At 36.5% G+C, this 17,110-nt stretch overlaps 1 protein-coding gene across 1 annotated transcript; it reads right to left on the reverse strand.

Annotated features, from left to right (window-relative positions):
- Positions 1 to 681: 681 nt before the first annotated feature.
- On the reverse strand, positions 682 to 1,620 carry LOC101541346 (olfactory receptor 4F3/4F16/4F29-like). The gene has a single exon (XM_004609528.2). The coding sequence runs from the start codon at positions 1,618 to 1,620 to the stop codon at positions 682 to 684; it is 939 nt and encodes a 312-aa protein (XP_004609585.2).
- Positions 1,621 to 17,110: the final 15,490 nt, after the last annotated feature.

Raw genomic sequence — 17,110 nt, forward strand, 5'->3', positions numbered from 1 at the left:
GAGTTGCCTGCCATAGAGGCAGGCTGGAGTCGGGGGTGGCTTGAAGGGATGAGAGGGAACCTGGGGATGACTGGTCCTGGGAAATGATACTGATGAAGGGATGGGTGTTGAAACACTGTCATAACTGAAATGCAAACATGAACAATTTTATGATGCTCTATCTCACAGTGATTCAATAAATTAAATAAATAAATATTTTCTTATTAAATATATTAATAACCCAGATAATTTCCCGTTGCTCTTATTCCCTGTTCTGAATAACACTGTCATCATCATTTGGTTTTTCCAGAAATATTCCTTTATGGAAAGAATGAGTAAAGCCGAAGGAGAAATCAAAGCCACTAACTTTTTTTTTTGTAATAAATTTTGGTGTATATATTTCTGTCTGGTATTTATTTAGTCTGTGTCAGCGTTTCCTTACATAAAAATAAAGTCCTCAAGTTTTGAACTATGCATCATGGCAAATTAGTCAATTTAAGGCAATTACACAAACAATTGCCTTCCTCAAAAGTACTTTTACTACATAACATTAAACACGGTGTCTTAATATTTTTAAAAGAACCATGCTATTCTAATACAAGACACCTAAAAACTAGTAAAGAATTTGGGGATTGCTGTTATTAAAATAAGAAAAAATGAATGTTACTTTAAGTCAGTAAGGAAACATCATAAAACTTTTATTTAAGAAATCCTTTTATAAATAATAAATTGGCTGCATACTTTCTTCATTGCCACTTTCATATCTTTGTTCCTGAACGTATAGATTACTGAATTTAAAAAAGGAGTGAGAACTGCATCAAAAAGAGCAAGGAATTTGTCTATGTGGGATGTGGGGTGAGGCCAAGTATAAACAAAGATGCAAGGACCAAAGAACAGAACGACCACCATGATATGCGTTGACAAAGTAGAGAAAGCCTTAGATGAGCCACCTGAAGAGCGTTTCTGAACAGTGATAAGGATAAAAATATAGGAGATAATCAATATAAAGAATGACCCCAGAGAAATAAACCCACTGTTGGCTGTGACCATGAACTCTAGTCGGTAGGTGTCTGTGCAAGCAAGTTTGATGAACCGAGGAAGGTCACAGTAAAAGCTGTCCAACACATTAGGACCACAGAAGGGTAAATTTACCACAAAGGCAAGTTGAATGAGGGAATGAATAAGGCCAATTATCCAGGCACTCACTAAACAGAAGAAGCACATTTTTGGACTCATGATGGTCAGATAGTGGAGAGGTTTACATATGGCAACATATCTGTCAAAAGCCATGGCAATGAGTAGCACCATTTCCACACCCCCAATGACATGGATGAAGAATATTTGAGTAATGCAGCCACTGAAGGAGATGACTTTTCGCTTTCTGAAAAGATCATAAATCATCTTAGGAGAAGTGACAGAAGAAACTCCCAGGTCGATGAAGGAGAGGTTGGCCAATAGAAAGTACATAGGAGAATGTAAATGAGAGTCCAAAGTTACAGTGATCATAATAAGGGAGTTTCCCATCATACTGGCCATATACAACATGGATGAAAACACAAAGACAAGAAGTTGAATCTCCCAGGAATTGGTGAGTCCCAGGAACACAAATTCTGTCACCACAGAATGGTTTGCTCCATCCATCAATTAATCAGCTATAAAGTTTCCAGATTTTAAAAAAAATGAAAAAGAAGCTAAATTTTAATTATTAATAATACTCTTATGATAAAATATTCAAAGATATTCACACTAAAAATACTACAAGTCCCCTCAATTCTTTCTCAGGGCCATATCTATCATTAACTATGAATTTACTTGTCACCTAAAATAGTTTACTTACTTCACTATGTAACCTATTACCACAGCCATTAATCTATATATAGAAGGTAGCAAACATGAAAACATAATAAATATGCATAGCAAAGTTTTGGAGGGGCAGAGTAGATGGAATTATTCAACACAAAGAAAAATTCAAATGGAATTTCCCAGAACTCACAGGCTCTATTTCTAAGTTGCTCATAGAAAAATTCTCCAGCCATTCAAGTTGTATCATTTAACTTAACCTTCTAGTGGGCACATATTTTGACCTTTGTAATTCTTACACACATTTACCTTGTTCACAGAAGCCTAAAGAATAAATGAGCATAAAACAACCTGATATAGACCAAAGAACAAACTCAAAAACTATGACACAACCAAATCAAGGTTAGATAAGATGTAGACAGTGTGAGTTTGGCAAATAGCATTTGTATGGGCCTACAGGGGAAAAAAAGGTGTAAGCAATTAACAGGATGGTTAGCAATCATGAGATGGCCAAAATGTGCAGGGGAGGGAGAAAGCACTGTAATGGGAAGCCAAAGAAATTAAAGAAATTTGACAAATCTGTCCAGATTCTACATAAACTCTTGGTTTTTACTATTGGAGACTTCTTTTAGCATACTGAAGATAAAGAAATTCACATTAATGTCAGAGTTGTAATAAAACTATTGCCTTTCTTCATTTCCATAAATCCTTTTAATCTTGGGGAGTGGGGCAGATTACAAGGACACACTCAGCGGTGCTCTGGATTTACTTCTGACTCTATTCTCAGGAACTGGACTCAGAGATTACACCTGGCAGTGCTCAAGTAACTAAATGTGGTGCCAGAGATCAAACCCAGTTTAGCAACATATAAGGCAAGCACCCTATCTACTATACTGTCTTTGCAGCTTCATTGTAGCTTTTTAATCTCATCTCTGCTTCAAATCTCCGAAGTACAATGACAAGTCTACCTGTTCCCTAACCCTAAATCTGGGTTACTACATTACTCTTTCTGGTTCTTACCTCAAGCTTATCTAAGTTAATCACTTCCTCAAAAACAAGAGTCAGGCTTAAAGCCGGAGGAATAGTATAGCAGGTAGTGTACTTGCTTTGCATGTAACCAACCCAGGATTGATCCCTGGTACCACATAAAATTACCTGAGCCCTGCCAGGAGTGATCCCTGAACACAGAACCAGATATAATCCCTGAATTCAGCCGGATGTGGGCCCCACCACCACCAAAAAAAAATGAAGCTTTCTAATTTCATATCTAACACTATTTTGACTCATATAACTATAGTTACTTGATCAGGATCTAAAACATTTCTTTATAAACATTAAACAAGAAGTAGTGTACTCTTAACAAGAAATAATAATAGCCCAACATCATCTTATGTCTTAAAAATAACTACACAATATTATATAACAGTAAAGGTGTAAACATAATTCTGTTTTACCCAGAATATTTCATTCTAAATTTAAGACATACATCAGTTTATCAAGGGTTCATGGCTACTAATAGAACAACCAAGATTTAAGCACATACATACAAGTTAAGGGAGAGGTGGTTGCTGACGAGAATGAGAAACATCCAAAATGCATCAAAGTTTTGATGTCAGTAAAAGATTCAGCAAATTCAGCTACCATTAACTATTAAAAATAAATAACAATTAAGAGATTAAAAAGGACCCAGTTAGAGCCTTCCAAAACGGGATTTATTCAAAGTTTGAAGTAAAAACAAATTTGCTTTAAAAAAATATGAAATGATAGAAGGAAGTTAATGGAGGAGCCATATATGGCCCCCCAAAAAATACATAGACTTTATGATATTTCTGCTACCACTTTCTCATATTCTTTGCCTTTAAAAAGCTTTCTTGTGTAATATAACAAGAGTGTCAAAGAAATAAATCAGTATGAGTTTCCGTATGCTACCAAATTATCAAAAAAAGAGACTTAAAAATTAGTCAAGTGTTTAGCCATCATTGATACCATTGAAGAGAGCGCTTGTAATCGAACAGTAAAGAGGATATCAAGACTGGAGGGAGATCAGTGGTGATAGAGAGAAAATAAAATCATAAATAACAATTTCATGCCTGAAACTCGATCATGAATAATTATATAACTTTGTAATACACGGTGATTCAATTAAAAATAAGATAAAAAGGCAAATATTAGCAATTTCAAGAACAAAAGTGAGAAAATAAGTTAATATTCTACATCTAGAATCTTACTATTTTGATCTGTCTATACAATTGCCTTGCCTCTTCTTTCTGTCTAATTTATTCTGCTCATCCTCCTTTCTCTATGGAAACATGGGAGTTTGAGATTTTGGGTTCCACCAATCCCTCCTCTTCTCATCACCATCTCCACCTTCCTAATTTATCAGAACATCTTATGGTAGCATGGACAGGGAGTGAGATTAGTTCCAAAACTAACTCTTCTCCTGTTCATAAACACTGCCCACAGCCTTCTACCCTAATGTACATCCTTTCCTAAGACAGAAAGCTATATTAAATACTCAGTTTGAAAGAGGCAACTAATTAGCAATAAAAGAAAAGCAGTGACTAAATGATATATTGGCACTCTGGGATTCCAGACTGATGTCATCAAGGCAAGGGAACTGTCTCATAGAATTCTTAGGGAGAGAAGAGGTTTTTTTATTTAAAAAATTATTACTTATAAATTTTTTTCTTTTTGAAATTGATTTTGCATGTTTTATTTAATGATATAATCTAGAGGACTATCTAATAAAAGGAAAAATATATTCTCTAATTTTTTTCTTTTTAGCTTCTCTTTTAAGAATATTTTATTATTAAAGATGCAATGGTTATAATAGCTTTTTTTAATTTTTAAAACTTTCCTGAGAATTCAGTTGTAGAACTTAAACATATTAACAAATTTCATCTAGTAAGTCTCTTTTTTTCAAAGATATGAAAAAGAACTAAGAAGATCAAGTATTTAGAAAAATATAAAAAGAACAAAGAGGACGAAGTACTTAGAAAATATATATGTATACTTCACAAAAGACCTGTAAATACTATTATACAATTAAGTATAATAAAATTATTTAATTGAAAATAAATTCCAAATAAAATTTTCTTGTGCTTAAAATATACTAAAGATAAAAAATAAAATGAAGGAGCTAAAGCAATAGCACAGCAGGTAGGGCATTTGCCATGAATGCGGCAAATCTGGGTTCGATTCCCAGCTTCCCATATGGTCCCCCGAGCACCACCAGGAGTAATTCCTGAGTGCATGAACCAAGAGTAACTCCTGTGCATTGCCGGGTGTGACCCAAAAAGCCAAAAGAAAAAACATTTAAATAACAAAATTAATAAACAAATAACATAAGTCAATAAAAATTACTTTCTTCTCTCTACTAGCACATAGAGCAGAACCACTAGAAAGTAAAAACAAAAACTAATAAATTTACAACTGAAAAACAGCAAATGACAAATAAAAACTACAGTAACTCAGAGATTTTTTAACACAATTTCTGTGTAGTAGGACAGATAATCCCAAATCCTGCTGGCCTATTGAACATAACTAATTTTATATTAGACTCAGCAATTACACTAAACTTTTTTGCAACAGTATCTATAAAAACCTTACACTTTTTAAGAGTTTTGTTGAAATATTATTAACATAATACTTTATGTTTAAAGAGCAAAATGCAATGATTTGATACACATGTGCATTATGAAATAATTACCACAATGAGAATAGTTCACATCTCCATCATCTCTCTAATTGCCTCCTTTATGTGTGCATGGTAGTATTTAAGACCTACTCTCTTAACATTTATATAACACAGCATTATTAACATGATGACCATACTATATTAAACCTTATACATCTTCTATATCTTATAGCTAGAACTTATACATCTTAGAGCTAGAAGTCTATACCCTTTAATTAACATCTTGTTACCTCCATCTCTCAGTATCTGACAAACACCATTCTACTCAATGCAAAAGTTCAGCTTTCTCAGATTCCATGTAAAATAGAGAATATATGATATTTATCTTTCTCTGAATGACTTCCTTAGCATAATATCCTTAAGGTCCCTCCATAATGCTGTAAAAGGCATTTCCTTTTTAAGACTTAATAATGCTCTGTTGTGTATCACATTACTTTTTCCCTTCGTGTATAATTGAATCCATTTCTTATTTTATTCTGAATAATATTGGAAGAGTGATTCAATTTCCCTCAGATATACACCTAGAAGTGGGATTTTTTAACCAAGTGGTAGCTCAATTTTAACCTTTTGGAGTATTTCCAGACTCTTTTTCACAGTGACAACATCAATTTCTGTCTCCAACATCCTTTCATGATGAATATCCTCACCAAAATGAGTTTTGGAGGAACTTTCCTCAAGATAGTCAAAGCCATCTACCACAAGCCTACGGCAAGCATTATCCACAATGGAGAAAAACTAAGGGCCTTTCCTCTAAGATCAGGCACAAGACAAGGATGCCCACTCTCACCACTTCTCTTCAATATAGTACTGAAAGTACTTGCAATAGCTGTTAGACGAGAAAAAGAGATTAAGGGCATCCAGATAGAGAAGGAAGAAATCAAACTCTCACTATTTGCAGATGATATGATACTATATCTAGAGAAGCCCAAAGCCTCTACTAAGAAACTCTTAGAAACAATAGATTTATACAGTAAAGTTGCAGGCTGCAAAATCAATACCCAAAAATCTATGGCCTTCCAATATACAAACAATGAGGCAGAGGAAAGGGACATGAAAAAAGCAATCCCATTCACAATCGTACCCCAGAAAATCAAGTACCTCGGAATCAGCTTAACCAAGGAAGTAAAAGACCTCTACAAAGAAAACTATAAAATGTTACTCCATGAAATAAAAGAGGACATGAGGAAATGGAAACATATACCTTGCTCATGGATAGGGAGAATCAATATTGTCAAAATGGCAATACTCCCCAAAGCATTATACAGATTCAATGCGATCCCTATAAGGATACCCATGACATTCTTCAAAGAAACAGATCAAGCAATCCTAAAATTCATATGGAACAACAAACGCCCATGGATAGCTAAAACAATTCTTGGGAAAAAGACGATGGGAGGCATCACCCTCCCCAACCTCAAACTTTACTACAAAGCAGTAACAAAACAGCATGGTACTGAAACAAAGGCAGACTCAAAGACCAATGGAATAGGGTGGAATATCCCTACACACAACCCCAAATGTATGATCATGTAATCTTTGATAAGGGGGCAATAAAAGTGAAGTGGAGCAAGGAAATCCTCTTTAACAAATGGTGCTGGCACAACTGGACAACCACATGCAAAAAAAATGGGCTTAGACCTCGACCTGACACCATGCACAAAAGTCAGATCAAAATGGATTAAAGACCTCAACATCAGACCACAAACCACAAGGTACATTGAAGACAAGGTCGGCAAAACCCTCCACGATATTGAAGATAAAGGTATCTTCAAAGATGACATGCAACTGGCCAACCAAGTGGAAACAGAGATCAAAAATGGGACTACATTAAACTAAAAAGTTTCTGCACCGCAAAAGATACAGTGACCAGAATACAAAGACTATCTACAGAATGGGAAAGGATATTTACACAATACCCATCAGATAAGGGGTTGATATCAATGGTATATAAAGCACTGGTTGAACTCTACAAGAAGAAAACATCCAACCCCATCAGAAAATGGGGCGAAGATATGAACAGAAACTTTCCCAAGGAAGAGATATGAATGGCCAAAAGGCACATGAAAAAGTGCTCTACATCACTAATCATCAGGGAGATGCAGATCAAAACAACCATGAAATACCACTTCACGCCACAGAGACTAGCACATCCAAATGAACAAAAGCAACCACTGTTGGAGAGGATGTGGGGAGAAAGGGACCCTTCTACACTGTTGGTGGGAATGCCGACTGGTTCAGCCCTTTTTGAAAACAATATGGACGGCTCTCAAAAAATTAGTAATTGAGCTCCCATTTGACCCAGCAATACCACTGCTGGGAATATATCCCAGAGAAGCAAAAAAGTATAGTCTAAATGACATCTGCACTTATATGTTCATTGCAGCACAATAGCCAGAATCTGGAAAAAACCCGAGTGCCCTAGAACAGATGACTGGTTGAAGAAACTTTGGTACATCTATACAATGGAATCTATGCAGCTGTTAGAAAAAAATGAGGTCATGAATTTTGCATATAAGTGGATAGGCATGGAAAGTATCATGCTGAGTGAAATGAGTCAGAAAGAGAGAGACAGACATAGAAAGATTGTACTCATCTGTGGAATACAGAATAACAGAGTAGGAAACTAACACCCAAGACTAGTAAAAATAAGTGCCAAGAGGCTGACTCCATGGCTTGGAGGCTGGCCTCACATTCTGGGGAGAGGGCAACTCAGAGAAGGGATCACCAAGTATAATGCGGTCGGAGGTCATGCGGGGGAAGGGTGATGCGGGCTGAATGTAGACTAGAGACTGAACACAGTGGCCACTCAACACCTCTATTTCGAACCACAACACCTAATTAGAGAGAGAGAACAAAAGGGAATACCCTGCCACAGTGGCAGGGTGGGGTGGGGGGAGATGGGATTGGGGAGGGTTTGAGGGATGCTGGGTTTACTGGTGGTGGAGAACGGGCACTGGTGAAGGGATGGGTTCTCGAACTTTGTATGAGGGAAACAAGAGCACAAAGATGAGTAAATCTGTAAGTGTACTCTCACGGTGATTAACTAATTAAAAATAAATAAAGGAAAAAAATCAGATGGGCCGGACATGTGATGGGATTTAGAGACAACCGCTGGATTAGAGCTGTTACCAACTGGATTCCACGGGACGTCAAAAGAACACCTGGCCGCCCACCTGTGAGATAGTCAGACTTCTTTGTCAAGACCCTGAATGAACAGTTTGAGGCTATTCATGTTCCTGGAGAGAGTAGACACCATTGGGCTACACTAGCACGCGACAAGGACAAATGGAGGCATTATTAGCATTATTAGCATCCACTCGAGCAAATCGACAAGCAATAGGATGACAAGTGATACAAGTGAAGTGATCATAACTTTTTCTTACTGTGTATGTGCTTGAATCAGGGTCCAAATAAAGTTCATAAATTATAGATAAAAAAAAACCTTTGGTACATCTACACAATGGAATACTATACAGCTGTTAGAAAAGATGAAGTCGTGAAATTTGCACATAGGTGGATCAACATGGAAAGTATCATGTTAAGTGAAATGAGTCAGAAAGAGAGGGACATACATAGAAAGTTTGCACTGATTTGTGGAGTATAAAGTAACAGAATGGGAGACTAACACCCAAGAACAGTAGAGATAAGTATCAGGAGGATTACTTCACAGTTTAGAAGCCAGCTTCGCATGCTGGGGGAAAAGGCAGCTCAGAGAGAGAAGGGACCACCAAGTAAGGGTGCTAGGAGGGCCCATTTGGGATAGGAGATGTGGGCTGAAAGTAGACTATATACCAAATATGATGGTCACTTAGTACCTCTACTGCAAACAACAACACTCAAAAGGAGAGAGAGAGCACAGAGACGAGGTGGGTTGGGGGGAGGATGGCGTGGGGGTGGTGGGAGGGATGCTGGGACCATTGGTAGTGGAAAATGGTCACTGGTGGAGGGATGGGCACTTGACCACTGTATGACTGAAACAAAAACACAAAAATTCCTAAGTCTGTAACTGTACCTCACAGTGATTCACTAATAAAAAAATTAAAGAAAAATAAATAACATAAATTTAAAAAAGAATTATCACTTTATTAACATTATTATTTTAAAGGTAACATAAAAGAGCTTCTGTAGTCTTCCACAAGCAATCATGGAATGAATGCCACACAACATACAAAACCATATAATTCCAAGGAGCAACATTGAAAGGGACAAAAATTCAAATGTGTAAATGGAGCCTCCAGATTTAATAAAACATAATGACTCTGTTCTATATATCTACAAAAATATAAAGTACATTATATGAATCAGTTCTTGTCTAAGACATCTTCCTCAATTTCTATTTTTTATGTTTTTTGTTTCGTTTTGGGATTACACCTGGCAGTGCTCAGAACTTATTCCTGGTTCTGTGGTCGGGAATCACTCCTGCCAGGCTTGGGGGATCATATGAGATGCCAGGGATCCAACCCAGACCGGCTGTATACAGGGCAAGTGCATTACCAGGATACTATCACTCTGACCCTTCCTCAATTTCATATTATAGGTGTATAAATCATACTTTTATTTTCAACATGTACAGAGAATTCCTATAGAAGAACACTTCCAGGGGCTGGAGTGATAGCACAGCGGGTTTGCCTTGCACGCGGCAGACCTGGGTTCGATTCCCAGCATCCCATATGGTCTCCTGAGCAACCCCAGGAGTGATTCCTGAATGCAAAGCCAGGCGTAAGCCCTGAGCATCGCCGGGTGTGACCCATAAAAGCAAAAAAAAAAAAAAAGAACATTTCCATAATCTTTCAGATGCATAATTTATTTTAGATATAATTCTTTATCAGATATGTGATCTTAATATGTTTTCACGTATTCCATAAACTGTCCTGTCACTTTGTTGACCATTTTTTTTCTTTTTGGGTCACAGCCAGTGATGCTTAGGGGTTAAGTCATGGCTCTGCACTCAGTAATTACTCCTGTGGTGCTCGGGGGACCATATGGGATACCGGAGATCGAACCCAGGTCGGCCACATGCAAGGCAAACTCCCTACCCTCTGTGCTATCATTCCAGTCCTGTTGATCATTTCTTTTGCTGTGCAGAAGCTTTCTAGTTTGATGTGGTCCTACTTGTTTATTTCTGTTTTGATTGTTTGTGTTTGAGTGTCATAATCAAAAACTGTCAAGAGATTTTGACCTCAATTTTTTTATTGAAATTAGTGTACTATATCCATTTGTTAATTTACACTGAAATATAACAAACAAAATCAAATGTACATCAAAAATTTTAAACATTTGTGTGTTTTTAACAACAATCTTTAAAAAAGATTGGTTTTACATCCAATCTTCATTTTGGGAAAAAGTTCATTTATTTTGTTCTGCTCTTTTGTTGGAAAATTTTTGATGTAATCTTGCTGGAATCATTAATGAGATAAAGAAAAGGAAACTAGTGAAATTACTCAGTAAGGATCCAAGGTTATCTAATGTTATAAAAAGTTGTACTTTTCCAGTTAAAAACTTTAATCAGATTATTTATATCCAAAGATAGTATTAGGAAATGAGAAAGAAAACAGAAGCCAAATATTCTGAGAAACAAAAACAAATTATAAGTAATGACCTTATTATGCATAGTTGTCCAGAATTTAAAAATTCAAAGGAATGTTGAAAATGAATAAGCGAAACCACAACTCTATCAAAATAAACATTCTCTATGCCATTCAGAAAGAAAAGCTTAGCTAATATTTGTTCAGTCACAACTACAGCAGTTTTGACCAAAATGTGTGCTTTTACATCTAACTGGTCTTAATCTCCACTTTGCTAGTGTGGTAAAATTAAAATTATGAGTGCTTAAATTAGTGCTGAATAGACACATTTTATTAATTCCAATCCACAAATAGACTAAAAACTCAAATATTAATAGAAAGAGTAAAAGAAATGGAAAGTTTGTTAAAGTCCAAACAGAAAAGATGTCCCTATAACCCAGACCATGACATGACTGGGATGAGGTAAATAATCCTTTATCTCCACTATCTCATTGCCTAGAAACCAATCTATAAGAGTATTGAAAGGGTTTTTCCATGGTGATTGGGCTTGAGTGTGTTCCGATTGACAAAACCTTTAAACATCTAGTAAGTCCTGAGGTTAAGCCTCTGTAATTCAAATTTCTTCAACTTGATTCTGATATGAGATAAGTAAAAATATTGTTAACATGTTTTTTATATATCCTCACTTAAGACATTGTTTTCTGTACTGCTAAAGTTGATTTTGAAGGGCACTAAGACACACTCTAGAAAAACAATCCCTTTAGAGAATTTATAGTCACAAATTCTTGAGAGATAGAAATGTTTTTGCTTTGTGCATAGGTACAATTATCCAGTTTTATTCACAAAACATTGAATTTAGAGGATATAGCTCAAGTAGTAAAGCTTCACATGCTGGAGATAAAGACAGCTGAGATAGAGAAGGGACCACCAAGTAAATGATGCTTGGAGGGCTGTCTCAGGATGGAAGAAGTGTGCTGAAAGTAGAATGTGATGGTCACTTAGTACCCATATTTCGAACCATAACACAAAAGGAGAGAGAGAGTAAAAGAACATATGCCTGCCACGGTGAGGAGGGGGGTACTGGGTGGGAGAAGTAAGGGGGTGGCAGGAGGTATTCTGGGAACATTGGTGGTGGAGAATGGGCACTGGTGGAGGGATGGGCACTCAATCATTGTATGACTGAAACCTAATCACTGAAGTTTGTAAATTTGTAACTGTATCTCACAGTGATTCATTAAAAATTTTTTTTAATTTGCAACAACAAAAAAATGAAAGCATGAGTTCACCTCCCTGCCCACTCCTCATACTCCCAGAAGCCCTGGAAGCCACACCACATCCCACGACCACAATATAAGCTCATCCATCTGTCCAATTGTGAGCTTTACAGACTCACAATTAAATCTCAATTGGAAGAGACTAACTAGCTGCAAAAATTCATGGATACATATGGGTGCACCAGCCTCCTAGCTGAAAACTCTGGGGTGCCTTAGAGAGAGGAGTGGGTCGAGTCCCTGCCCTGCCAAAGCTCAGGCAGCCACACACATATCCCCACTGCTGCTGCCATGCCAATAGCCCAACTCCACTACCTCACAACTAAGTTCTGAAGATGCCAATTTGCCAAAGATTCCAAGTACACCCATTTTAAGTTAAAATAAAACTCTAGAGTCTTCTTGGAGTGGAGCACACAGCCTGCACCGACCCCCAATAGTTCTGGAAGTCCTGATAGCCATATCCACATCCCACACCCCCAGGCATGTAAATTCACAGCCCAGTTAAATATTCTGGAGTTTCTGGAGAGTGCAGATGCAAATGTGGCTGCATAATACATAGAAATTCTACCATACTGAATTGTAGATTTCAGTAAGAGCACACCAAATTAGATAGAAAAGTAGCACAGAAGTCAACTAAGCTCAGTAACGAAAACATTCAAACAGAAGGCTCAACTAGCAACATCTCAGAAAACCCTTAGATGAGAACTTAATATCCTTATGGTGAGATGCAACAGTTTTCACAAATTTTCTTTTACTGAAGTATTTTTTATCATTTCATCAGCCATTTAGTGATAACTGTCACTGTCACTGTCATCCCGTTGCTCATCAATTTGCTCTAGCGGGCACCAGTAATGTCCCCATTGTGAGACTTGTTACTGTTTTTGGCATATCGAATATGCCACGGGTATCTTGCAAGGCTCTTCCTCTGGAGACCCCCAGGAGGAAAAAGAGGAAGAATTAGTGGATCCCCTAATAAAAGTAAGAGAGCTGTTCGAGCAACTTAGTGATAACAAGCAATATAAAATAAATTATTTGGGGCCTACTACAGGGGCAGACTTGAAGGATTGTTGAGAAAATGGCAACAATGATGAAGGGAAGGTCACAGTGGTGTAGGACTGGGGTTGGAATATTGAATGCCTATAACAAATCATCATGAACAACTTTGTAAACCATGTGGAGTGGGGGGAAAAATCTGCACAACAAATTATCAAAGTGTAATATGAAAAGAGATTTTTTGCACTTTACACTTTCCTCTCTTGCTAGAACAGCTGAATATCCTGGCATAGGAATTAAGTACAACTATGAAAATAACTTCATAAACAAACAGAAAATTCCGCTTCTTTGTCCTTCAGTCTGACAATCACAATAAACATCTTCCTTGGGATTTTTTGCTTCCATATGTGTTAATCTTGGAAATTAAAATCAAGAAGCTAATATGTATGGAGAACCTCCATACAGAGGACTCCAGAAACTAGTTTAAAAATTCAAAGAATACAAATGTTTTGAGTTATTGAAAATATAGGATAACAGACACAAAGAACAAAAAGGGTAAAACTGAATTATCAAGTAAGTCATCATAAGGTCTTTAATTAGATTGTCATAATATAAATTAACTGGAAAAAGTCTTCCCATTTCATTTCAAAATAAACAAAATTTAATTTTGGCAAAGGAAATTGGATAAATGCCAAGGCTACTTATGGGAAATGCTAAGAATAGAGCTGAGGGTGGGGAAATTGAAGCATTTATTTGGATTATATTTTTTCTTTTTTTAAAGGAAAATATTAACTTCTCTCCAAAAGAAAATTGTATGAGTGCAATATAGGTAGACAGAATATTTATATATACTTGTGAGAAGGCTTGTGTTTCAAAAATTTTGGGTGCTCGCCATCATTCTAGGTACTAACAGATTTTCAATATATCTGATTTTAAAAGTATTAAAACTATTTGAATTATATTATTCTTTAAACTGAATTACCATTAAAATGATTAATTTGAGGGTTTCTGGTTTTCTGTATTAAATTAAAATTAAAAAGTTTCCCTCCGCAACCCACCCCCTCCCCAGCCTGCCTCTATGGCTCTATGACAGGCATTCTCTCTCTCTCTCTCTCTCTCTCTCTCTCTCTCTCTCTCTCTCTCTCTCTCTCTCTCTCTCTCCCTTTCTCTCTCTATCTATCTATCTCTCTTTCTCTCTCTATCTCTCTCTCTCTTCCCCCCCTTTCCTTTTGGGCATTATGGTTTGCAATTCAGATACTGAGAGGTTATCTTATTTGTTCCTTTACCTAATTTCAACATGCAATTCTTATCCAAAGTGATCATTTCCAACTATCTTTGTCATAATGGTCCCTTCTCTATCCCAATTGTCTTCTCCCCCAGCTTCATGTAAATTTTAAAATATGTTATCACAGAATCACTCACACCATTCATTTTTAATTTATCTAGATGTAAAAAAGAAAGATTGGTAGCTATTGAAAAAATCACTTACTGATTTAGCATTTTATGAAATTTCAATTTAACTTTATTTATGTATATTAGTGTATGTGTCATCACCTCCATAATAAAATTTTTTAATCTCTCTTATATTAGGGATATAAAGAAACATAGTAAGGAAACAAGTAAATAAAGTCATTTAAGCAAGAAATCTTGTCCATAAAACAAGATTCCATGAGAGGGCAGGTGGCTGAGAGGGGCCCTGGGAAATTGATGGAGGGAAATAGGCATTCTGGTGATGGTTGTGGTGTTGGAATGGTGTGTGAGAAAGCACAGCTAACTGTATTATAAGTTTTAAACCAAATAAAAATAGGTTTTTTTAAGTCTCTGTCAAGATTTAATACCAAAAATATCTTTGAAAAATACTAGAGTTTAAAATATTTTTTACTATTAGACATTTTATTAACTTATTGCATTATCACATTATAACATTTGTTATAAAATATATATAAATTATACTAAGTGCAAGAAGGTAATTTCTAAAGCCACATATATCCCCCAGGAAGAAATTTTGGCTTATATACATATATTACTTTAAAATCCTTAAAATAGATTAATTTTTGAATCTTGTTTTATTGTCTCCTCCATTTGTTAATCTATCTTCAACTAGTTAGTTATTAACTATTCATTAACTGCTAGTTAACTATGTGTAACTAGCAAAATTCCACTGTGTTCATAAAATATTCAGAATTGTTTTATTGTAAACAAGGAACTAATATAAACATAAGAACCTGGGGAAGAATATAAACAAACTGGCCCTCAATGTAGAAAAGTAAATGATGTCTCTCCGGAGATCTTATAAAATTAGCAAATCAGGGTCAGAGAGAAAGCTCAATGGACTGGAGTACGCTCTTGCATGCAAGAAGTCTAGGTTGAGTTCCTGGGACCATATAGTCCCTGAAGCACCACTGAGACAATTCCCAAGCAGGGAGCCAGGTGTCCCTAAGGACAGCCAGGTAGGACCCAAAAACAAATTTAAAAAATAAAAAACCAATTTTGTAAAAAGAAAAATAAGACAATTATTAACTAACTTAATTTATACGAGGAAGCTAATAGCAGTGTCTGACACATAGTATGTAGTCTGTGAATATTTGTCATTATTTTTTTAACCAACGAAATGAAGAACAAAGTAAACTACTAAGTCTTCAATTTGAAAAGTGACACAAAACAATGAAGTACATACTTTAGCACTATAAAAACACAAGATAATAAAATTACATCAGAAGATATCTGCAAGGCAAGACCACCAGATGGCTGCAGGACTCAACCACCTGTGGTGGAAAAAATTTTGGCTAAGAGGTTTTTCTGAGAAAGAGAGGAACCAGAATGTTCCCAGTTCACAACCATTACGCCCTAGTTTCATGTGAATATCTAAGCTACTGTTGTGGTTGAGAGGAGATGCCCCTCCCTTCCTTCCTCCTTGCAACTTAAAATCTATACGAAGAGGTGACCCTGACTCCAGCATTGGGGCGCCTTAACTCTGGGGGTGTCTGTGGGCAGAGTTTTCCTTTCAGCAAAGCTTTTCACACTTGCAAGAAGTCTGGTCTGGTTTCTTGCAGCCTAGTCTAACAATATATATGTGTATGTCATCTACGATCAACAGGATGATGATGATGATGATGATGGTATAGAAAAGAAAAAGTGAAGGCATATTGAATGTGTGTTAGAAAATAAAACAAATTTTATTTTAAAACTTATAGGATTCCAGCAAATGATTAAAGTTCAAGAAAGAAACCAGGGCTGGAGCGATAGCACAGCAGGCAGGAAGTTTGCCTTGCATGCAGCTGCCTCGGGTTTGATTCCCAGCACCCCATATGGTCCCCTGAGCACCGCCAGGAGTAATTCCTGAGTGCATAAGCCAGGAGTAAACCCTATGCATCGCTGGATGTGACCCAAAAAGAAAAAAAAAGAAACCAGCTAATATTTAATTTGATATGGGGCCAGAGTAGAGTAGATAGTACAGTAGCTAAGGCACTTGCCTTGCTCTCAACCCACCCAGGTTCAATCACCAGCACCCATAAGGTTCCCCCAAACACTACCAAGAATGATTCCTGAATGCAGAGTCAGGAGTAACCACTAAGCATCGCTAGGTTGGACCCCAGAAATAAATAAATTGATAAAGCCTTTCCAAGTAACATCTCAATCACAACTATAAACCTGTGATTTTGCAACCTTTAAATAAATTAAAATTCAGAGATACTGTATGACCCAGGAAATCATTAACAATTAATGAGTTGGCATTGGTGGGATGAGAATCTGAAGTTTTTGCAGTCAAAAACTTTGTGCAGTGCTATCCTTTTATTTGGAGTCATTTCAAGAGAGATGGTGATGTGTGAGACAATAAGCAAATC

Source organism: Sorex araneus, chromosome 3, assembly GCF_027595985.1.
Source record: "Sorex araneus isolate mSorAra2 chromosome 3, mSorAra2.pri, whole genome shotgun sequence".
Taxonomy (NCBI): Eukaryota; Metazoa; Chordata; class Mammalia; order Eulipotyphla; family Soricidae; genus Sorex; species Sorex araneus.